This window comes from Scleropages formosus, chromosome 2, assembly GCF_900964775.1.
Source record: "Scleropages formosus chromosome 2, fSclFor1.1, whole genome shotgun sequence".
NCBI lineage: Eukaryota > Metazoa > Chordata > Actinopteri > Osteoglossiformes > Osteoglossidae > Scleropages > Scleropages formosus.
Window position 1 is genome coordinate 13544613 of NC_041807.1, and position 23895 is coordinate 13568507.

Here is a 23895-nt window from a genome sequence, read left to right on the forward strand (position 1 = left end):
GGACTGGTGTCCCATCCTGGGTGTATCCCCTCCCCCTCTAGCCCTGCGCCCTGTGTTGCCGGGTTAGGCTCCGGTTTGCCGTGACCCCGCTTGGGAAAAGCAGTTTCAGTCAATGTGTGTGTTTGTAGAATTGTGTATGAAGGCTGGTAGTATGTGAGACACCAAGAAATGCTTTTATTTATGTTTTCTTGTTTTCTGTTACTGTAGTACGTTGCTTCTGGATGGAAATTAAAACATCTTGTAGGAGAGACTTCCTGGTATGTTTTCTAACAGTCTGTCTTGTTTTCAAACTCCTATTAAAGAAAATTAATCTTTCGTTGGAAAATGGAAAAGAGTTGTACATAAAAAGGCATAATACTGCTAAATAATCATGTTAAGCTCACAGTATGTATATTTATTCTTGCATGTAGAGCACATGTAGGACAGCATTCGCAGTTGTCTGTTTATTACGATCCAGAATTCAAACCTGAATGTGAAATTGAGACATGGATGCATTTTTGCTACAGGCCTTCATCACCATGTACAAACATTAGTAAAACATGCAAATGAATAACAGACATACAAAATCACGTGACACATAATGACACGTAATAGTGAAGATGATTGATCGAAAATGGGCGTAAATTCCAGGTGTGGTGAACAAGTTCAATTAGAACTGTAAGTGTTGTCCTCAATATACCGAATTTCAGTTTTTTATGACAATTCGCCATTAGAGTAATTTTTCCTTGAAATTTACATTAAGCATGTATTATATGTTCTAGCTCCTTTTATATTTTTAAATTTTTTTATATTTTCTATTTTACATGCATTCTTACCTAGTAAATACTACAATTAAGTGTTGTGTTAAACTGGCTGATCGGATGCACATTCTGGAAGATAATGATGTGGTCATGCAATGTTAATATACAGGTGAACCAACTTCACTGCTAGTTCAGTGATTGGAAAAGTCAGACACGAGGATGAAAAATGCAGAGGGTTCTTTTATGATATAAACTTTAAACCCGAACAATAAATATTTATTATTAGAGTCACCAGCTCAGATTGTGTGATAGTGCCCTGATCGATGCAGCAAAATTGTTTAACACACCCTCAATAGTACAGTGGACGTTATCAGCAATATTCAGGGTTGACATAGATAGATGAGAGAGATCAATTGGTCGTTGGCTATCACCGGCAAGTCGGCCTATTAATCCTTGCCAATCAGAACTGAAATAAGGCACATTATGGTTGTACAATACTGAGAGGAAAAGGCACTTGTCATTCGCCGCAAATCATTTCTTAGAATTCAGGAGAGAAAGAAACGTGTTTCCTGACACCTTCAGAGATACAGAAGGGTTATTATGTGTCCCATTTGTTCCTATTACCTCACATGATTAGATTAGTACCCTAATATGTATTGACTTATCAGCCAGCACATGCCTCAAGTCTTCTCTTTCCCTATTTCCCATGTATGGGAGAAAAGAGACGTTAGCATTTAGGCTCAAACATTGTACACCTTTATTAACCAAAACACAAGCATTGGTAGTCAAATTATATATTTATTATAATTTGTATATAATTGTGTATTATAGTGTACAAAATAGTGTATAATTGTACTAAGCATGGTTTTGTGTAAAAATCATACTGGGTTGGTTTGTTGAAACTGTACTTCTGACTTTCTTCAGAAATACACTCACTGTGGGAGAAAGACCCCTGGTCATTGTATTCATATTAACTATGGTTTTTGTGAATAAATTATGCTTCTCAGTATAATATATGCCATAGGAAATATTTTCCACAAAAACTTTTCGTCCAGATTTTTCGTGTTTTGGGATCCTGTGCATAATCTGAAATATAAAACCTATCCTACTTATGCATTATCTCAGCTAGATACTAAAAAATGCTGCATTGCACTATGACATGCTTATCATCAACTTTCTTGTAAAACTAAATTCATTGATTCATTAGAATAATGCCTTCATTAGGACAGTTATTGCTCACGAAAGGAAAACGATACATAAAGTTGTACAGGAAGATAGAGGAAGTTAAATCACAAAAATCTTTGATTAAACTTTGCTCATTCTATGAACAAAACACATTGCGATTGTTTTGCAGGTGATTAAATGTAACACACAGCAATTTTAATCCTGGGAAATGTGCAGTTGCAGTTCTTCTTGTGTTCACTTTGGCATTTCTTTTCTGTACAGACCAGCAGTCTCTTTCATTCTACTGCGTTGCTTTCATTCTGGCCCAAGACCGTAGGTAAATGGGACGACTGCCCTCCTGGTAGCTGTGCATGGCACTCTTTGAATGTCACGTCTGCTTTCACTGGCCAGAGATCAGTGTTTTGCGTGCTCTCTCCGCAGCCTCAAAATAATTTTCCCCACAAGATCAGCACTGACCTTCAGAGGAAGGCAATGCCAAACAGGAAATGGACTGTTTAGACCAAAAGTCGAAGTGCTTTTCATTAGCCACCCAGCCTGTCCAAAAGACACGTGGGGGCTTTGTCTGGCTGTTTTTAACCTTACTGAATTTCAGCCGAAGAAACCAGTCTGCCGGCTTTAGAGAAATCCAGCCATTTATGAACAGTGAGGGCTTTAATAATAAATAATGGGTTATTTACTGCAGACCGTTGCTAATGGAAATCGTTTTACTGTCTTCTGCACTAATGAGCAGTGCAGTGATCTAGCCTTCTCGGGACAGACAGACCATGGTTGTCTGGTGGCAGCGAGAACGGTACATTCAGTCCTCAGAGGCCATAGAGGAAACGCTCCATTTGCAAGCTCTCCATACAACAGTCCGCTGATGGCGTCGATATCAGAACGGGAGGAGTTGAGTAATACAGCCAGGTATCACAACCAGATCTAAATTGGAATTCCAGGGTACAGAGGGAAAATTCAAATTATAAAAGCAGGGAACATGGCAGGGGGACGGGATCAAATCGTCAGCAAGGATTTACCCACAACCATCGAGAAAAGGGTAAGGATCCTAACAATAAAACAAAAATCGTCCCACGTTTTGGGGTTTTGACACATATATCTGAGATGTAGTAAACTGCAAGAACAAGAAATAAAATAAAACAGCAATTTACTGCAAATGGAGGGAAAAGGGTTGATCCCGAGGAAGATGAGGAGCACAGACATTTCGACAGTCAGCTCAAGGAAAAGTTGATGACTATGACTTACGCTTTGTTGGCTGTCGTTGGTCTCTGTCAGGTCCTCCTCACCAGGGAAAGGGGGGGTCTCTTTGCTATTCTGTGTCACGTGTTACAGATTTTAAAGTCAATTACAAAGTCCAAAGGACAGTCTTTATCAGTTGCGTTGGTGTCTGAAAAAGGCATGAAATCTAAAGCTCGGTATGTCTTCTGTGTTTTATTTTACGGAACTGTGTTGTTTGAATGAGACTCTCAGGAGTCCCGGAGTGGCTCGGCCCTAATGTGGATCAATCGTCAATCTGTCATCCACTGACTACGAGCAGGACAACTACAGCGGCACCGCACCCATTGGGGTGAAAGCCCCTTGGCCCATCCACGAGGGACAAACAGGCAGCATTTGTAATCCATGAGAACAAATGGACGTACTGTACTATGGATGTACTCTACCACTGTGAATGTGTCACTCATGCTCCTTACACTTCGGAGGGCTGGGTTCTGCAGACTGCCGTCAGCCTCGCCTCGTCTGATGAAGAGGACTGCATCATGTACAGAGAGGAAGAGGAGGTCCTTCGTTACCGCTTCGTCGAAGAAGGACAAAGACTCCATATTCTTCACCATCTCATCTACAACCAGATAGAGAATGGAGGTCACACATTTTTTTCACAACATGTCAAATTTTGGTGTAACATTCCTGGATAATACCAGGCAAAAAATAATGAAAGAAGTGACACGTTTCTCAAAGGGAATCTATTTGTTCCTTCGACATGTTCAAGTGATATGTGAAATGAGCCATCAGAAATGCCATCGGGAACCAGTTCCGTTCTCTCTGGCTGTCAGTGCTGTAACCCTGTCCATTCCTCACTGTACCGTCACAGCCTGCGATGAAGACACGGACGTTGAGCCTCACAAATTCTTTGACAACCTGTAGAGGGCAGGAGGCAAATGGTCAAGCTGGATTCATGTCATGGAAATTAATCATTGTAATGTTGTAACACATAGATAAGAGTTAAGAAAGCCACATTGTTGCACCAAAGGGCTCCACAACCTTTACTTTGTAGTTATTCAGTCTTAGTGGACACTATCAAAATTCCTTTGTCATTTTATTTTTATCTAAGAAGTTACTTAAAGAATAAATTGTTAATTATGTACAGTATTGAATGTGAAAATGTGCAAGAGAAGATTTAAAATATCTGGCAATGAAATGTTTGACAAATACATCATCTTATCATAATGAAACCATTTTAAGATGAATATATACGCAAAACCAGATATATGTAATGTGTGCTGAAGCGAGAGGCACCAAAAGAAAAACAAAATCATTTATTTTTAAAGTTTGTAATTGTGTCCACTTCTTTGACTGGTTATCTGCTGGCGGTGACTCAGGGTACATAGTGTTCTTGTGGAACAGCATTGCATCCCCTCCTTGTTCACGGACCCCCGCATTTTTTGTGTTTTACTTTACTAGGCTGTTACTGTATGGCAAAGTGTGGGTTTTTGTAAAGGGACCCACCAGTCTCAGGGCCTTGACTGCCACCACATCCAGGAAGGAAACGGCAGAGAAGTCTAACACCAGGCTGTGGATCTGGACTCTTGGCACATTAACAGGCACTGGTAGCTTTGAGGCCCAATCCAGGTGGAGATCCGCTCTCTCCCCCGGTCCCACTCGCACCACATCGCCCTCGCCCTCAAAGCCTTTGTTTTCCTGACACAGCGAGACTGCCGAAACAACTCCATTCTGGAAGGGTGAGGCAGAAATCACTTTCCAACCGAGATGGGCAACATGACAGAAAGACAACGACAAGCAATAGATTTGAATTCCACTGCAGGGTCGGTGTCAATTATTCTACACAATACATTAAGACTGGAACTTTATATCTAGTGCTAAGTATGACTATTGATAAGAGTGAAATAAAGACAGGAACTCAAGAGAAACCTACAATCTTCACCTCTTTTTGTCAGTTGCTAATAACGGTAATGTAGAAGCAAATCTTGCACTTCAAAATGCAAAACGCATGTAAAATGTGTACTATAGTACATTAAGGGGAAATATGTAGTATCTGCATGCATGATCATATTCAAATTGTTCTGAGCTTAGCATCTTTTGGATTCAGGAGCAGGACTCAAGAAAAAAACCCAAGCTTCAGTCTCACCTTAGAGGTCTTCAGCTTCTCTTTCTTCATGAGCTTCTGGATCTTCTTCAGGGCTTTGTTCCTCTTCTTAAACACCTGAACCGCATCAAACCCCACCTGAATGAGGAATGTTATGAGGTCAAAAAATTTATTCATTCTTGTTTTTGAAGTCTCATCAAAAGACCAATTCAAAAAAGTTGCTTTAAGCATTACCCCTAAGGGGGCTGTTATGTTTTGCCCAAAAAAGCATTCCATAACCTTTACTAATACTGTAAGTACTTTACACATCATGCCACACATTACTCAAACATACCCCATATGTACTATAGCTCCAGCACCACATGATCACCATCCCAGGGCAAACCTACCGCTTTCTTCAGCTGCTCTTTGAAGTAGTCAATGTTGGCAAAGTAAATGGGTGAGTTGCACTTAAATATCTTCACTCCTGCCACCTCTACAATCTGGAAAAAGGCATTCCTTGTCACTCAGGGATTTACCATCAATCCTGGTCAACGCCATGTGTTCTTCAGTGTGGTTTAACTATAGTGCCCTTGAGCAAAGTACTTACTCTCAACTGCCCCAGTAGAATTCCAAAGCTGGATAAGTAATTATAAGTAGCTTAATGTTGTAAGTTGCTTTGGAAAAAAGCATCAGGTAAAGGCACACAAGGATGTGAGAGAGAAAAGCCTAGCATTGGATATAGAGTTAAATGGCCATTCACGCATCACGGGTTTAAGGTTCTCACATTTTTGTAGCCCTTGACATTCCTGTAGATATCAGTGTGAGGAATACTCCCGAGTGTAGAGCATGTGGGGCTGGGAAAAGAGAAGGTAAAGAACAGCTTTCTGAAATCAGAACTGGAACTGTTTCGACTCAGTTCTACAGTTCCTCTGCTTCTCCGTCACTGTCAAATATACACCTGGTTTTAACTGTGTTCTCATCTCACGGCAAATTGGTCATTCTTAAACATTTTCTCTATAAAGTTTAAAGAAAAAAGTACAATAGCAAATATGACAAACCTAAGAAATGTCAAAACACAATCTTATTGTTAATGTTTATTATTTATTTACATTATATTTTATTCATCTCTATTATTGGTCAGAATACCAGTGAAGCCAAGGTTGTTAACTGAAGACACTAGAAGAGAATGGTTAGCTGCCAAAAACTGATGACCAGACATGAAAAATGAGAACAGATGAGAGGGTGGCAGAATACAGCGAGGGAAGAGGCTTCAACACAGAGGTTATTGCTACAGAGGAAAGAAGAGAACTGCCCATGAAACACTCATTTCAATGTTTCAGACAAAAGAGGGAGGATGGCGACTACATAACATTTTTCAAAAACTGCAGGGTTAGGTGAAGGTTTTTTTTAGAGAAGGGGTGTTCTCTAAAAAGAGCTTTCTTGAAGCCTGAAGGGATACTGTCTGCATTTAGGAAGGAATCAATGGACATGAGATAGTATATGGTACAATGCTGGATATATAAATAATAGATATATGGCACATAGATATGTAACAGTACAGATATATGGCACATAGATGTGTAACAGTACAGTCCAATGCGGATGTAATGTTTTGTGCCCAAGTAACAGCAACAGACACCTAAGAGTTAGTTATGGGAAAGAAGGAGGCGAAGAAATGGCCAGGAGCAGATGCATTCAGTGAGATCAGAGATGACAAAGCATTTCTGGATCTTGCCTATCTTTGAGATAAAGAAAAAAGTAAAGTCACCAGAAGTGATAGATGAGTGAGTGGGAAAAGTTGGAGGTTATAGAAGACAACTGGAGGCTGACAATGACCATGGGATTCTGTTTGAAGGTTTCAATGACAGAAAGAAATTACACCTATTATTGGCACCTGTGAATGTTCATTGTTTTACACCCGATTATATAAGATCACAATGCATAAATGCCTATTACATAGTGAGAAAACTTATCACTACATTGATTCATAATTTTTTTAATTATTGGAGATTTATGGCTGTCTGTCAGCATTTTCTATTAAGCCCTGATAAGGGTGAAATCCACACACACTGGTCCCCCTGCCGAATAATGTATGACGTAAACAAATGGATTCTTGCTCTGGAGGAGGAATGTGGGAGAGTCTTATCTCATCCTCACTAAAAGGTACATCTTGTCAGCTAGTGTGGGATCAAGGTGAGGAGATCCGCCTCGAAACTGATTCTCATAATTTATTTTCTCCAAATAAATTTGTGCTTAATAAACTCGGAATGACATTTTAATTTGCTACATATAAATAGTGGGATGCTGAGATCTCCTGTTTTAAGAATATTTCTTATCTTTTAATCTTGTTAGACTTTCTTTTTTTAAATAGAATGCATATGTTTAGAAGAAAAAAGTTTTTAAAACATACTTTGGCAGTAAAACGTCAGTTTACATGATGCTTTCTGTTTAGTTTGAGGCAGGAATGCTCATGATGAAGACAAGGGTGAGATTGTTGAGACTTACAACTGGGTCCTGAACACCACAGTGCATATCTCAAACGCCAGGCCAGTCAGCAAGCCCACATCAAGCCCAAGGACAACAGAAGCTAGGCAGGTAGCGATCCAGATCAGCTAAAACACAGCAGCACACCGGTCCACATGAGCATACATGTGTTCAAATGACATTCTGGAAACAAGTAGAGTCAAATGGGAACTGCACACAAAACCAAGAACCTCCACTTAGATCAAATCAGCTGAGCATCAGTTCTGAGACCAATCTGAATTAATTTTTAAAATACTTTTGACAGCTGGGACAATTATAAATGCATTCAGTCCACCGGTGGTTTTAAATGGTTTATAGTGAATAGTTTGGGCTTATTTCCACTATGTTGTGTTAATTCTCATGCTGGCTTAGGCACTGCAGAGCTGATTCTCTTTCTCTGTTCTGGAGTGATTCTGTAATATTGGTTTTGAAACAATTTTACAGGTTCTGGTTCCATTCAGGCAGTCCTGCTTTAACACTGCTGGATTTCGTGGTTTGGTTTTATGCATTAAAATTGAATTAACACATTTAGAGACACAAGTGGTGAAGAGCAGAGTCTGGTTTCCCTGGGTTCGGTTGATGTGATTCAGTCATTCTGGGTTCTTCTCTAGCGCAATGGTACGCAGGTGACTCACACAGTCGGCTCTGTTCTGCCGCCACAGCACCAAAACATCCAGCACTTGCAGAAACATTCCTCTGAGGTTAGCGATGACGACGCCGGCCAGCACCGACTGAGGAGCAAGCATAGGCGGGATCAGCAAAATGCTGTGAGGCTAATCCCTTTCAACGGCCCTTGAGAAGCTCAGCACCTACCTTCTGCAGGGGTTCCAGGAGCTGACCCAGAGCCAAAATCACCACCATTACCACAGTTGCTGAGATCACACCTGCAACCTACAGCAGTACAGGCATTGCAAATGAGTCCATACTAATCCATTAACCTCACTGGATGTCAATCAGTGGACTGGCATCCCATCCTGGGTGTGTCCCCTCCCCCTCCAGCCTTACGCCCTGTGTTGCCGGGTTAGGCTCCGTCTCGCCACGACCCCGCTTGGGACAAGTGGCTTCAGTCAATGTGTGTGTCTGTGTGTGTGTGTGTGTGTGTGTGTGTGTGTGTGTGAATGTCAACCAGCTGTACAGTTCAGGCAGGTTTAATCAATTCTACCATTACAATCCCTCTCAGCATCATTAGTCTGATGATCGGTCGATCCGCTAGTGAATCTCTGGGCTAGTTGTATGGAAGCAATAACTTAGGAATATTGATGCAAACAATACAAATTGTAGATTCTCACTGAGTGCAAGCAGCATGGGTAATTTATTAAACCCGTAATGATCCAACGAAAAAATGGGGCCTACCTGGGTCTTTCCACCTGTGCTCGCTTGGACAGCAGTGCGGGACAGAGCTGTGCTGGCCACAAAGCTGGAGAAGCAGCCACTGAAGACATTGCTGATGCCAAATGCTATCAGTTCCTGCAAAAAAAAATCAGCCAAAATGCTCAAAGACCTGTCTTCTATCTCAAGTCACTAAAAATGCCCATACCTTCCTGGACATAGAAACGAGAGTCTGTCAATCTATACACAAGAAATAAAAGAAGCAGTATGTTCTTTTTTTCTGCTCCCCCTGTTCTTCTACCGGTTTAGATACATTCAGTTTGGTATTTATTGCCCTGAGCACCACATGTCATCATGTATACAGGCTAGGTTCAGCTCCACCAGCTTTTCACCCTGTGACTCAACTGCTACGATGTTGAAGGGCTAAATGCAGACAGAACAGGAGACACAACTCTCATCTCCAACGGTCTTTGAATGGTGCTTCGCTCAGTGAACACCCCAGGGCCAGACCCCTGCTGATTATCCCACCACCCGCACTATGATGAAACCAGATTGTCACACAGCTAGGACTCCAAGTCACAAGTAAGAAATGGAAAATTCGAACAATAGTATGAGATGTGCGTCTCAGACAGCACATAGGGAAGCTGCATGAGCTAACTCCAGAGTGTGTCATCTAACTGGATGTATGAAATAACGACATAATTATGTAATTGTAGCTCAAAAATACTCATACACACTTGTTCTCCAAGCACACTTGGTCTGTAAGACCACATGTTATTAGCATTCCCTAACTTAAGGTTGAACTGACAGTTCTAACCATGCTCCAGGGCAGATATCTAAGCCCAGAATGTAGGAATTTTATCATATGTTTTAAGAATAACCGGAATCAGGAGGAAAACTCTGAGACAAGAAGACGACTTTAGTAGGATCCTCCCGTCTCTCCTTCGACTAACCCTTTCTGTGAAGGAGTTTCAAAACATAAGTGGAAGGAAGTTGGCCTCATCCCACACCTGGTTGCCATTGATTGCATAATCATTTTTGGCAGCATACACTTTGGCCACAGATACCGCCACAGCATAGCCCACCACCGCTGTGGAAAAACCTGGTTCCAGTGTCTTCCAGAAGACACCCTGGTCCGGGAGACTGGGAGAAGCAAACCTGGAAAAGGCAGACCTGTGTTCAAATAGTGTGCAAACACACACACACACACACACACACACACACACACACATTTCTCTTTCTCTCAAGTGGTTCATTGCAAAGCTTTGTCATCATTCTTAGCTTCCCAGCAACGCACTGTACATGCCCTCTGAAACACTACTTTGGTCCATTAACTGTTGACAGAAAGGAGGAAGTGCCACAGAATGCATCACAGATCTGCCACAAGAAGAGACCCTACCCCCTGGGGATGCTTCGAACAGTGCTGGCTCCATAGCGGGACTCGAGATCCACGGCATAGGAGATCCCCGTGGCAACCACAGTCTGAAGCATTGGCAGGGTGGTGGCCCGTACAGGGTAGGGAGAGGTAGGACCATAGTGGCACCATAGTAAAAACAGAGACAAAAGCAGAGAAAGGATCTACATTTCACACATCTCAAGCCATTAAGTCATTCACAAAATGAGCACTACCAAAATCCGTTCCGTTGTAAGATAATTCTCCAAAGTGTTGGCTACCCTTAGTTCTTGCAGGATACTCACCACAATCAGCTCTATTGGAATGGACACTGGAATCTTGTGCTGAAACTTTGCATTGAATTCCTTCACGGTCATCACGACCGCAATGGTCATGAGCCCCGCCAACAGGTCGGCCGTGTTCGTTTGTTTGATGTTCCTAAGCACATCACCAAGTGTCTAAGCAAAAAACCCAAAAGGGGGAGAAAAATCAACGAGTGCCCAGACATGAGGAAAATCACATTTAGAGTGACGGCGTATGTACCGGTCAGCATGCAAATCTGTTAAAAAAGCACAACAGAAACACTGCTTGTGAAACGGTGCTACGACAGAATAGCAGCTCCACTGCTGAAATTTAAGGGAGGGAAAATGTACTAAAAGCAACTCAAGGATTGCAAAACACAAATGCTAATTTTGAGCTTTTTCTCAGTTTTTAAGGGTTACACTAAGCTCGGTGAGAAGAAACACTTTCACGTAGCAAGCTTTTCTCATTTTGACTGTCTGCACTAATATTAAATGGTAAAAGAACACAAAACCACAAATTCCCAGATATGCCTCGATGAACAGTTTATGCACTCAGTTTGGTTTTAGAAAGTCACCGCAGCACAGTATGCAGGCCGAGTTCAAAAAATAAGCCGACACTCACATACGCAATGGAGAAAAGCCCACTATGGCTGCTGGTCGGCACTGAAAGGATGGTCTTCAGTTGGGAGATGAACACGTGAAGGGCGGCGGCAGTGGTGAACCCCCCAACCAGTGGGTCCGACAGGTAGCGAACCAGAAAGCCGACTTGCAGCAGCCCCATAATCACCTAATAGAAACAAAGCTGACCATCAGCTTTGCTGCCTCAAATCGTTTTCCTGTAGACACCAGTTGCTTTGAGAGGATGTAAGCGTCCTGTCCGTGTGAGGAACACTGTACCTGAATGAGACCAATCAGTACAGTCATGGAACATGCTATCACGATCCTCTGTGCCTCCCTCGCCTCCACATCCACCGTGGTCTCATTCACACCGCTGATATTCAGGGGAACCAGGAAGTCATCATCAGGTGTAAGGGTCATCACCACAGAACCCACCATCAGGCATGTGACAGGAAATGGCCCTGAGGATCAACAACAAAGCAGGGTAAGACAATTAAAATCCTATAATCCAAGGGTTGGTTCATTGTGCTTCACAGCAAGTCAATGACATTTTGTGAATTTGCCCTCAGTTAAAAGGTTTAATAGAATTTTTTAATGCCTAGCAACCCGGGCTCTCATAACGAGTTGATGGAACTTACCAACAGATACGTGCCGGGATGTACCGAATATGAAGTAGGGGATGATGGGGAAGAAAGCAGAGTACAGTCCATACACAGGGGAAACTGACACCAGCAGTGCATAGGCCAGGCCTGAAAAAAAGACAGGAGAATTAGGGTCGGGACACCATCAATTTTCGCAACACGTACTCCAGTTCATTTTTAGAACCTCTCTCTGATTTGATGTCAATCTATATACGTATATATATCCCTTGTGATCTCACTGAAGACAACAGATACCAGTCAGATAGTGTTTATAATACAGTGTAGAATCCGAGTTGCACCCCCGCTCTTCATTAGAACTATTACAATACACAACTGACATAATCTGGACCTTCATGCTAGCTCAAGAACATGCAGATGCTGCATATTCCTCATATAAGTTTTGCATAGGTGTTATATTACACTGTTACTTCTAAGATTTAGTGAAGCTGATTTGACTTTTTGATATTTATAGGAAACCTCATGTGACTTATTTTGGACATGGATTCGTCAAAAAAATTGACCTGATGTTTTATGAGGTGTCTAAACGTTAATCGAAAAGTGCAGCTGACACTCACCTTGTAGGCTACTGACCAGTCCTGTACTGACCCCAGAGATGATGTCACTGAGCAGCCACTCTCTGACTGGATATCTGAACAGCCAGTCCGTCACAGGGAAGATGCTTTTAATCAGCCGCAAAGCCGTTCTACCTGAGCATCTGCAGGTGATTTCCAAAATGTGAAACTTATATGAGGAATATGCAGCATCATGGGTAATTATACACACCTCATCATACACGTAAAAACATATCTTCCATCGTCAGAATATCCTACTTAAATGTAGCTCTGTTGAAATGGTACTGTAGACTACCTAGAGCATCATCTTACACTCATATCCACATCAGAGTATTCCTGCCTGACTCACCTGTAAGACTCACTTAGCCTGTCCCTAAAGGTCCTGTCCACACCAGTGCAGTGCTCATTCTCTACATTGAAGTCTGGGTAGGAGTAGATGGGGCGGGAGATGAAATATTGGTGGGAAGAAGCATGTGTGCTCATCCTGGATGTCCCCTGGTATGAGTTCTGGGAAGCAAGCTGCAAGAGTGATACAGAGGGAGGAAGTCTGATAGCAAATGCACAGAAGTTCTTGCATGTAGAACTTAACCAGGGCGCCACTGAAAATCCTGTCTGTAGTTGGAGAAAAGATAAAGGAAGAGCCTCCTGTCCACACCTGACAGCCAATGTGTTCAATTTGTTCTGAGAGCTAAATAACCAACATCTCACTCAGTGTCTCTTCCAGGAATGAGAGCCAGCATCTGACCTGGGAGTGCAAGGCAGCCTCTCTCCCAGGCGTGTAGGCCAGTGTCCCACCCAGGACTGTGGACCAGGCTTTCATTCCTGAGAACGAGCATAAGTCCAGGCCCAGGTTTATCAAGTTTGCTGCTCACTCCGATACAATTTCAACGCCATGTGAAAAACAGGGAGTCCTCCCTTCTGAATCGGTGCCCACTAGTGTGTGTGTCATTTTGGAAAAAAAAGGTCATTAAAGAAGTAAAAAGAATACCCTATGTTAAGGTAAATTAATTAATTTTAAGGCTCTCGTGGGAGGAAAAAGTACAAGTTTGGGAGGAAATATTATAACATTTCTAATAAAGATATTCTGCTTTTCATCTGAGCTTTGTTCAACACCTACATATTTTTTGTGGCGTGCTTTCATCAAAAAAAAAAAAACATTTGGTTATGATTTAGGAGAAAAAACTACAATCCTGGTGTTTACTCCTTGAGAAAATGCCCTGAAAGTCATGTTAATACCCATTAAAGTTTATATTGTAAGTCTGTCCAGTTATTAAAAAAAAAGCGGTTGTCTAGTGCAGGGTTGAGGCGATCTGGAGCCTATCTTGGTATAGCTGAGTGTGAGACAGGGTACACCCTGCACAGGATGCAAGTCCATCACAGAGCAAATAAACACACACTCTCACTCACAGACAAAAACACAAAGAGGAAACTAGAGTCACCAGAAATACATGCCTCTGCTCTGTGGGAGGTAACCAGAGCACCCAGAGGCATAAACACAGGGAGAACAAGCAAACTCCACACAAACTGAGTGGGATTGGAAGCAACATACAGCCCAAAGCCTCAGCACTGCAGGACACCAACACTATGAGGCACCACAGCCCTACATCAATTCATTTAGCTGACTCTAATTCTAGGATAAGTTACTTAAGCTCAGTGGTGGGAGTAGAACCTGTAACCTTTGGACTGGAAGACAGCATCGCTAACCACCGCACTGCCATGGGACAATTCCATTACGATCATTACAGTGATGGAACATTTGGAGATGTCAGGAATGAAGGAGTTTGTGTCTGGCCTGGGACAGCACTGGCCTGAGATCCTCCCGTTTTGTGCTTATATTGAGGATGAAGGCAATCAGAAGAGAAGCCAAGGAGCAAAAACAAACCAAAGGAGATTGTGGTGGACTTCAGGAAGAAAAAGGAGAACTGACTTCAGTCCTGTGCTTATAAATGGCGAGGCTGTGAAGAGAGTCCCCAGTTTCAGATTCCTGGGGGTGAACATTACAGAAGACTTCTCTCGGGCCATACACACTTCCACTGTCATTGGAAAGGCACAACAATGCCTCTATTTCTTGAGAAGACTAAGGAGAGCGAAACTGCCCCAGGATCTTCTTGTGAATTTCTGTCAATGTACAGTGGAGAGTATACTGACATACTGCATTACAGCATGCTATGCCAACTGCACAAGAGAAGATCAGAGGGGTCTGCAACAGGTCATCAGGATGGCTTAAAACATCGGCGCACAGCTACCGGCAGTCAAAGACATTTATCTGTCCAGATGTCAGAGCAGAACCTCCAAAATTATCAGGGACTCCACTCACCCTGCACACCACTTCTTTAAACTGCTCCCCTCTGGCAGGCGATACAGGACAATTCTCACACACACACACACACACACACACACACACGGATGGAAAACAGCTTCTTCCCCAGAGCTGTGAAACAGCTCAACACTGCCTGATTTTTACCCCCCAAAATACACACTTAGTACATTCAACTACACAAACACTTTTTGTCTTATTTCTAAGTCTTTTATTGTTCATCCTACTGCCTTACTGGTCTACTGCATTATTTTGTTTGAATTGTTTAATTTTCTATTTTTATACCTAAGTGCTTGTGTTTTATATAGTTGTCTAAAGAGCTCACAATAACACCACAATTTTTTACAGTACAATGACAAAGTCTTCAATTCAGTTCAGTTCAATTCAAAGCACCTAAGTACAATTTTTCACTCATTCACTGGGTAATACACACCTCAGCTCACTGCAATCACATATCACAGTATATCCACCACGCTGCATGATGTCAATGCGCTGCACAAATTTGGGAATCTGTTATTTGTTACTTCGGTTTATATTCATTCAGTAGTCGCTTTGCTCCAAAGCAACTTACAGCATTAAGCTAAGTACAATTTTTCACTCATTTCTACAGCTGGGTAATTTTACTGGAGCAATCTAGGGTAAACATGTTGCTCAGGGGTACTACATTCAAAGGTGAGAATCAAACCTACAACCTTTTGGCCGATTTCCCATTGAACTCCACTGTAGCCCATTGACAAACAAGTATCAAATACTCCGCAGAGTTAAAATGAACCGGTGTCAGACTGAAACACGCAGTTAGGTCTAAGCAAGGCGCACGATGCAGCGTGTAACACTCACCTGTCACCTGGATCTTATGAAGGCTGATGTTCTGCCCTCTTTCCGCTCTACTGGGAGACACAGGCAAGGAAAATGCTCTGCCCTCATGGAAGGCGACTCCTACGTTTGGCTTCGCTCTCTCACTTGGAGTGAAAGCTGCTGCCCCCGAAGGGTGGGGCTCCCCTCTATCCAGGGTATTTACGAGCAAAGGGGGGGCACTTACAGTGCAAGCAGTACACAGATAGGGAGATACTGTTTCATCTGTGAGCTTGAGCCAAGAGAGGAGTCCACCACCTGCTTCTCAGGTGTGGTAGTGTGTGGACACGTATGCATACACTGTTCTGCATATGTATGTGCTGTGATCCACTGTACATGTCTGTATGGCTGTGTGTGGGCACAAAACCCAGGGGATCATGTTGTGATCATAGCTTTGAATCTTTAATAGGGAATTCCACTGGTTGGACCAAGTAGCCAAAAATAAAACTCACTTAAAAGTACATACTCATCCAAAAATGTACTTGAAAAGCTATTCGGGTACTGAAGTTACTTTAAGATGGGGCTTTTTAATGTTATGAACCACTAGCAATGTTGACACCTACATTACATGGTTTAACTCGTGGGAAAATATACACATCATCTGTCCATTTTCAGTAACTGTTTGCCCTGAGCAGGGTCATGAAGGTTAGGAGCCCATCCCAGAATCAGCGATAGTAAGGCAGGGAGGGTACACCCTGGGCTGGATGCCTGCAGGGCAGGCACACATACACATATTCACCTTACCCCTTCACACACTACAGACAATTTAACACCACCAACCCACCTTTTCTGCATGTCTTTGGAATGTGGGAGGAAACCAGAGCACCAAACATCACCTGATGTGACATGTTATGTGTGACAATAGATTTTATTAAGGTAATTCTAATTTACGCTGTGGGTTTGTGGTCTATTTGCACTAGATACACAAATATCAGTACAGTTAATTTTTTGTAATACGTTTATAGATATATGGTTTCTTTTGGGCACCTTTCTTTGTACGTCTTTTTATTGTTTACTATACTAATTTCCTTTCTATTCATTCAACAATTCAGCTATTTCATTACAATCACATTTCTGTGAAGTGTTTACGGTATTTCATTGATTAGTTCACTGTTCAGTGTTGTTTTCTTCAGTGTGATGTGTATTGGTGTCCCATTCTCATAAATAAAAAATATCAATAAAGGGTTAAAAAAAAACTTGGAGGGGTCCCCTTCTGATTTCCTTAACCTCACAAAATAGATTTTAAGAACAGGAGAATCTGTCCAAGTAAAACTTGCAGACTGGGGGGTGTCGGGCCGAACAGAGGACACGGAGGAGGCGGGACGCAAGCGCAGGATCATTTATTCAGTACCGAAAGACTAGGCTGGTTCTCGTGGTCGGGGATGGGCGAATTGGGCTGAGGAGACGATCCAATCTCATGGTCAGGGGACAAGGCGAGCGGTTGTAACCAAGGAGATGTAGAGCGGGACTAAGGGACAATGAGGAATGGGACATGGGACAAGCAAAGTGACGTAGGGCTTGAGAGAGCAGAAGGGCGTGGTCATGACAGGGGGATGCTTGAAAAAAATCACAGCTATATAAATAATTTGCTGGATGGTTTTTCACTCTGATGCAGTTTCCAGAAGATTATGGATCGCTGTTGAGCTTCAGTGAGAGATGAAATGTCTGGGTGGGCCCTCTGCAGCTGTGGCCCCCTGCGATCGTCACCACCATTCACTGCATTAGCGACAGTCCTGTCTTGGACTAATAGCCACTGTGACCTAATCACTTTCTGTCTCTACTAGTACATCAGCTTATTTTAATATGTTGTGGAAGTAGAACCCCCCCTTCTCATGTGGACTGGCTCACAGACTCGATGCATAGTTTAACTGCAGGCTTCCTCTGGAAATTTTTCATTATTTGGAAATTCTTGTCCTCATACGCCAAAAAAACAGTTCTGCCAGACCCTGAGTTAACATAAGTTAATAGTTAGTTATGCTTTCCACAACAACCTGGAATTCACTTTTGCCGCTAAACATTTTATTTATATTTTTGTCTCCCTATTTGTTTGTTTCTATGTTTACTGAGGGGGGAGGGTTTGGTGGCACAGAGGGCTTGTCCAGGGCCTGGTCTCTGGTGGGTCTGGGGTTCGAGTCCCGCTTGGGGTGCCTTGTGATGGACTGGCATCCTGTCCTGGGCATGTCCCCTCCCCCTCTAGCCCTGCACCCTGTGTTGCCCAGCTAGGGTTAGGCTCCCCCCAACCCCGCATAGGAGAAGCAGCTTCAGACTGTGCGTGTTTGTGTACATTTATTGATACAAGTCTGTTTAAGGTGGTTGGAACGATTCAGGACTCACACACACACACACTTTCTGAACCGATTCTCCCATATGGGGTCACAGGGAACCGGAGCCTAACCCGCCAATACAGAGCGTAAGGCCAGAGGGGGAAGGGACACACCCAGGACGGGACGCCAGTCCGTCGCAAGGCACCCCAAGCAGGACTTGAACCCTAGACCCACTGGAAAGTGGGACTTGGTCCAACCCACTGCACCACCGTGCCCCCCTCACGATTCAGGACTCACACACACACACACATTTTCAGAACCGCTCGTCCCATACGGGGTCGCGGGGGAACCGGAGCCTACCCGGCAACACAGGGCGTAAGGCCGGAGGGGGAGGGGACACACCCAGGACAGGACGCCAGTCCGTCGCAAGGCACCCCAAGCGGGACTCGAACCACGGACCCACCGGAGAGCAGGACCCGGTCCAACCCACTGCACCACCGTGCCCCCCTCACGATTCAGGACTCTTTTGTGTAAAATGAACTTATTTACTGTGACTTTTCTCTGTATCAGACACTGTGTTTCACCCCTTGCAAAACTGTAAAATACATGAAAATTAAACTTCGTAAAACTGTTCAGAAATACACCTGGAACAATAGCAGTGCAACTACTAGGCTAAATAGCCAGCTAACGTTCATTTGTTCTTAAGTGTTCAGGCAATGCGGAGGCCCTTGCTCAGTGCTGCGTGTTGAGTGTTATCGCTGCAAACACTGTTTACGGACTTAAGGAAACACATGAGAGAAAAAACTTTGAGACTGGGCTTGTGCTCTTCCAAAATATTTATTTGTTTGTTTATGATCATTTTAGTTTTGATTTATGATGCTCACAATCCACGTCCTGTAGGAGCACACATCCATAAAAAGAACGGGGTCTTCACATTTATAGTGACCAACAGTGCTGAGCACACCATATATCATGTAGTTATAGACCAGCCCTCCACCGGAGTCACCCTGTGCCAAGAAGACATTGAGGGTCATATAAGAGCAATCGGAGTGAGAGAGTTGGTTAGAGTACAACACACCGGTCCGAACACTGGATCACAATCCACATCGACCAAACGTCCTTCCTGCAGTTACAGGTCCAATAAGCATCAGTAGGGAATTCACTAAGTAATTTTCAATAAACTCATGTTCAGGTCTTAGGGAGTCATTTCAGCTAATAAACATGTGACTGTAAAGTGAAGCTCATTTGTAGTTTGATCCCAGTTATTTACTTTTATTAAATTATACAAATAGGACAAAAAATATATTCTGTAACTTATGTGTCGAGTTGCGATATTCGTTCGAATTAGTTTTAACCTGCAATTTGATGTCATGAATGAATTAATAATTTAATCAAATTCTTAAGGCGTTTAGCGAATGATGCCTTTACCCAAGGTATTTTCAAATGTCAGAAATACAAGTCAAGGTGTTCTTTTTATTCAGTCTTGGCTCCCGTTAAAGTCTAGAGAGACCACTGTGTGAACTTACCGTGCAGCCGTCCTTATCTTTGCCTCCAGCACAGAAAAAACGTTGTGGTTTAAACTGATCGTAAACTGAAGGGCAGTCTGAGACTTCTAATTCAAGACACTGCAGATGTTTTTTATACCTGTGTCCTAGAAGTTACACAGAGAAGTATACATCACAGCAGTGTAAAATATTACATGAAAAAAACTCAAGTGTTTATTATTATTTATTTTTTAATATATATATTTAAATAATAAATGTAACTGTAAATGTAAATATTTCATTATTTTCTCTAGATACTGTGCTAATGTCCTCACCTTCTGTTCCAGCTTGTAAAACATTTACGGCACCTCTGCCAGCAACCTCCATCACTCTTCCATTCACTGGCGTCACACAGTGTTCATCGGGAAGGCCAAGGATTTGAATATTGCCAGCAGAGTTTGGTAGCTTGATTAGCATGATGTCATGATTTTGGTTTTCATATAAAAGGCCTGGAGTTACATCAAAAGTGTGCTCGATTTTCTCCATTTTTGGGCCAACAACCCATCTTAGTGTTACTCTCCTAAAATGAGGAGATACATTTATTAATATATGCCATCACAGTTGCATTTTATATAGCATCTTCATACATAAATATCAAAAATTAAATACTATTATTATATACACACATTGCGTACTTAGTTTGGCTTTGGCACTAATTATGGTGCCTGTTTAGACAAATGAAGCCCCTCAAAATCCGAAATCCGAATGTCTGCACATGTCCTTTGTTGAAAGAGTTTTTCTTCAAATGTTCAGCAGTTATGCAGACATACAGTACCGCGTCCTTACTTTCACAGTTTGCTCTTGTCACACATCACGCTTTCGTCGTGATACATAGCAAATAATGACAAGACGCAAATATGCCATTTTTGAGCAGTGCTGTTCTAAATGAATCAGGGAGAACTTACGGTGAGTTTTGTTCTTTGCAGTGACGAGCGGTGAGAATCCACTGATCGCTAATGAACGAGCCACCACAGTTAAACCCAGTAACTCCAGTTGCGTCAAAAAAAAAAAAAATATCCACGTGGTAGGGCCTTTGACAGTCATACCCTCCAATCAACCGTTTCTCAATTTCCACAAGTCTGGCATCTAAGAGAATTTGGGGGGAGAGAGCTTACATCACACCCTGAATTGTGCTCTTCGTGTCATTTGGCACTTGTTGGCACGGAGACAGAGTGTGTGTATATGTGCGTGTGTGTGTGTGTGTGTGTATATGTGTATGTGTGTGTGTTTTTAGTCCTCTGTGTTGCGCCTCTCTCTTTGTGTCGCCCGGCTTCACGCAAGTGAAATGATCATGTGCTTTGTTTGTCACTTGTTCTATTCTGTGGCAGTTTGGAATGTTAACTGTTCCAAGGATGATTTCATAATCAGTTTCTCTTAACACTGTAGTACAAACCATATAACTGTTTAACCATAAACAGCACAGCGAGTAACGCTGCTGTCTCACAGCGCCTGGGTGGTGCAAGAGGTCATGGGTTTGATCCCTGCTCAGTCTGTGTGGAGTTTGCATGTTCCTTCAGGTGTCTGTGTGGGTTTCCTGTGGGTGCTCTGGTTTCCTCCCACCCCCCAAAGATATGCTGTTCAGGATCACCCACACAGTAGTGTGTGAGTGAGTGACAGAGAGTGTGTTCCACTGATGTATGAATGAGTGACCCATTGTAAGGAGTGTATCTAGTAGTGTAAATCACCTTGGTGAATAAGGTGTGTGGGTTTATATCACTACATAGAGTTTGTTGGAAGTCACTTCGGAGAAAAGTGTCTGCTAAATAAATAAATGTAAATGATAGCAAAATACAGAATGTTGTAACAATAATTAGAAATGTGCAAGTAGCTCACCTGTCAGCACAAAGAAAAGGAGGATGAGAGCTCTCATGGTGGCCTTCTCTGTATGACCTTCTGAACAAGGAGCAGAGAGAATTATAAAGGAGCTTTATCTCCCTTTCCTTAACTGCTGATGAACATTTTCATTTTTTATGCAAAGTCGTTCACCTCAAGTTTCTTTTGCACAGTAGAAACATTGACAGTATCAGTCAAATGTTCAAATACATGTAAGAACCCTGGACAGGAGTTGTGTGGGACAAGCGGAACCAAAGAGCGAAGGCAAATGAACCCATGGGTGTCCTAAAGGCCTGGGGACACGTCTGCTCGTTTCCACCTGAAACTGGTGAACTGAACTCATTTCTAGCAAGCGTGCTCACACTTCTCACTCACACCATATGCAAAATGTACAGCTTTTCTGCAGGAACATAATTCATTTTCATGAAAACAACAAAAGCCAACCTGAAACAATTGCTGGTCAGGTCCCTCACCCCAGCAGGATCCATTTAACCCTGGAACTGAAAAATGTCATATATTTATAACAGCTGAAGCTGCACATTAAAGTAATGCGGTGCAGCTAAGTAAAAAGAAAAAAGTTTTAAAAAGTCAAAAAAAATTAAAATAAACACTTTTCCACACCTTTCCTGGCTGCTCCTCCGAGTTTGAAGGCTGGCTGAGTACACTGGACAGTTTAGCACCAGCAGGCAGGCAGCTGAAGAGCAGGTGATGCTTTGCAGGGATGGAGACACTGTTTACTACAGTAAGGGCACATGGTCCTCCAATTATACACACACAGAATGCCTGAAACCGCTTGTCCCAAGCGGGGTCGGGGCAAGCCAGAGCCTAACCCGGCAACACAGGGGGTGGGGTTGGGGGGGAACACACCCAGGGCGGGACGCCGGTCCATTGCAGGGCACCCCAAGGAGGACTTGAACCCCAGACCCGCCAGAGAGCAGGACCCGTTCAAACATGCTGCACCACCACGCCCCCCTCCAATATCAAAACTAGTCAAGCCAGAGTGCCTAAGGGGAAAAAAATATTTATTCTCATACATCCATTAAAAATTTAGTTTTCCACAACTACGCAGGGGGTCTCACAGTGTTAAATGGCTGTGAAACGGCCTTACCTGAGAACCCCCCCAAGACTTTTTACCAGGGTCACAGGGTGTCACAGTGGTACCCGTGAGCCACAGAGTGGCCTGTTTTCAGCAGATCTCACTGCCTTTACCGTTAAGGATGACATTTGGACAGAAATTCATCTGATGAGTTCGATGGCATCATCATGTCTGTGTTCGCCTGCCCCCCTCCGGCCAAGTGGCGCAAACGCAGCAGCTGCGACTGTATCCTTAGTGGCGGCCGAGAGCAGCAAAGCAAGCCATCCAGCCTGAAATCTGAGCGGAACCAGATATTTTCGCTATTTGGAGGTGCGCGCAACATACACAAACAACTTTTTGATGCTTCTGTGAGAAATCGTGGATGTCCCTGCTTCATTCACTTGTTCCTCCTCTACGATATGTGTCCATCTGTCTCGCAGCCAGAAGCGCGATTTCAGCTGCGGCTTTAGCGCAGCTTCACCAGCAGGTGGCGCTTCCACTGTAAATGCAGGCGGGCACGATGACGCCGTCCGTATCTTCCAGGCGTTCCCCCGTGAAATGGAAACGTATTGCTAGCATTTTTTTTTTATTGTTCTGTTTTGAACACCACGCGCTGATTTTTCTTGACGTTTTACTCATTTTATAGTTTTTAAGTTGCCGACACATATTTTCCACGCTCAGAATCCCAACACAAAAAATATATACTATATAAGATAATATTGCGCAGCTTCAAATACTAACGCGATCGGCGATTATGCAAACTGTGTATATGTGCGTGGTGTGTGCGGTCAGATCTGGCCTCCCTTAGAATTTGAATGGGTGAGGCTATCATAAAAGAGCAAAGAGAGTATCAAAGGTCAAATTCTGGAGTTCAGACAAACAGACGAGTTGTGTCATTAAGGGTAAAGAGGTCTACAGACTATTAATTCCTAGAAGAAGTGCAGGACTTGCGATAATAACTAGGAACAAAGTTGATTAAAGGGTGTGACACAACATTAAGTAATAATGTATGCTTTAAAACTACTTTATAAACAATTATAATGGGCAGCCCAACTTTGCACAGGGACAAGTCGCCAGTACTTTGCGCAAGCGCACTGGACACGGGTTCAGACCACGTGACATTAACCACTACACACTCTGCTGCCGGTCCAGGAACAGCAATAGTGTACAGGGGAAATCGATGGGGATCATGACTTGGTATCCCGTTGACACATAACTCCCATGGTGATGTCGGATTATGTTAAACTGCCCAGGGTTTGTTGCACAGATACCAAAGTTAACCTCCACATCGCGATTATTTCTTTCTCTTTTGATTTTATCTCTTGTTTTATTTTTTCAGCCCTCGGGATTGTGACGTCAAAAGACCTCGATGGTACTTTTTTCATCATGTTTGTCACCAGGCGTTCAGC

The 23895-nt window shown here is 43.0% G+C and overlaps 2 protein-coding genes across 3 annotated transcripts; both read right to left on the reverse strand.

Moving 5' to 3' along the window:
* Nucleotides 1-1483: 1483 nt before the first annotated feature.
* On the reverse strand, nucleotides 1484-15888 carry slc26a4 (solute carrier family 26 member 4). Of its 2 annotated transcripts, XM_018747515.2 has the most exons (21): nucleotides 15756-15888; nucleotides 12951-13120; nucleotides 12605-12744; nucleotides 12027-12137; nucleotides 11668-11849; nucleotides 11393-11557; nucleotides 10774-10926; nucleotides 10475-10557; nucleotides 10086-10233; nucleotides 9100-9213; nucleotides 8560-8637; nucleotides 8382-8477; nucleotides 7729-7835; nucleotides 6008-6077; nucleotides 5631-5723; nucleotides 5284-5379; nucleotides 4644-4868; nucleotides 4001-4055; nucleotides 3611-3756; nucleotides 3165-3233; nucleotides 1484-2843 (listed from the first exon to the last, which is right to left on the reverse strand). In XM_018747515.2, the coding sequence occupies exons 2-21, from the start codon at nucleotides 13082-13084 to the stop codon at nucleotides 2832-2834; spliced, it is 2277 nt and encodes a 758-aa protein (XP_018603031.1). In that variant the 5' UTR covers nucleotides 13085-13120; nucleotides 15756-15888; the 3' UTR covers nucleotides 1484-2831. The 2 variants fall into 2 exon arrangements, with proteins under 2 accessions (XP_018603031.1, XP_018603030.1); XM_018747514.2 differs by having other exon boundaries at nucleotides 1484-3233.
* A 2973-nt stretch (nucleotides 15889-18861) lies between these two features.
* On the reverse strand, nucleotides 18862-21454 carry LOC108931387 (trypsin-like). The gene is made up of 5 exons (XM_018747138.2): nucleotides 21412-21454; nucleotides 20484-20664; nucleotides 19854-20098; nucleotides 19561-19685; nucleotides 18862-19041 (listed from the first exon to the last, which is right to left on the reverse strand). The coding sequence occupies exons 1-5, from the start codon at nucleotides 21446-21448 to the stop codon at nucleotides 18895-18897; spliced, it is 735 nt and encodes a 244-aa protein (XP_018602654.1). The 5' UTR covers nucleotides 21449-21454; the 3' UTR covers nucleotides 18862-18894.
* Nucleotides 21455-23895: the final 2441 nt, after the last annotated feature.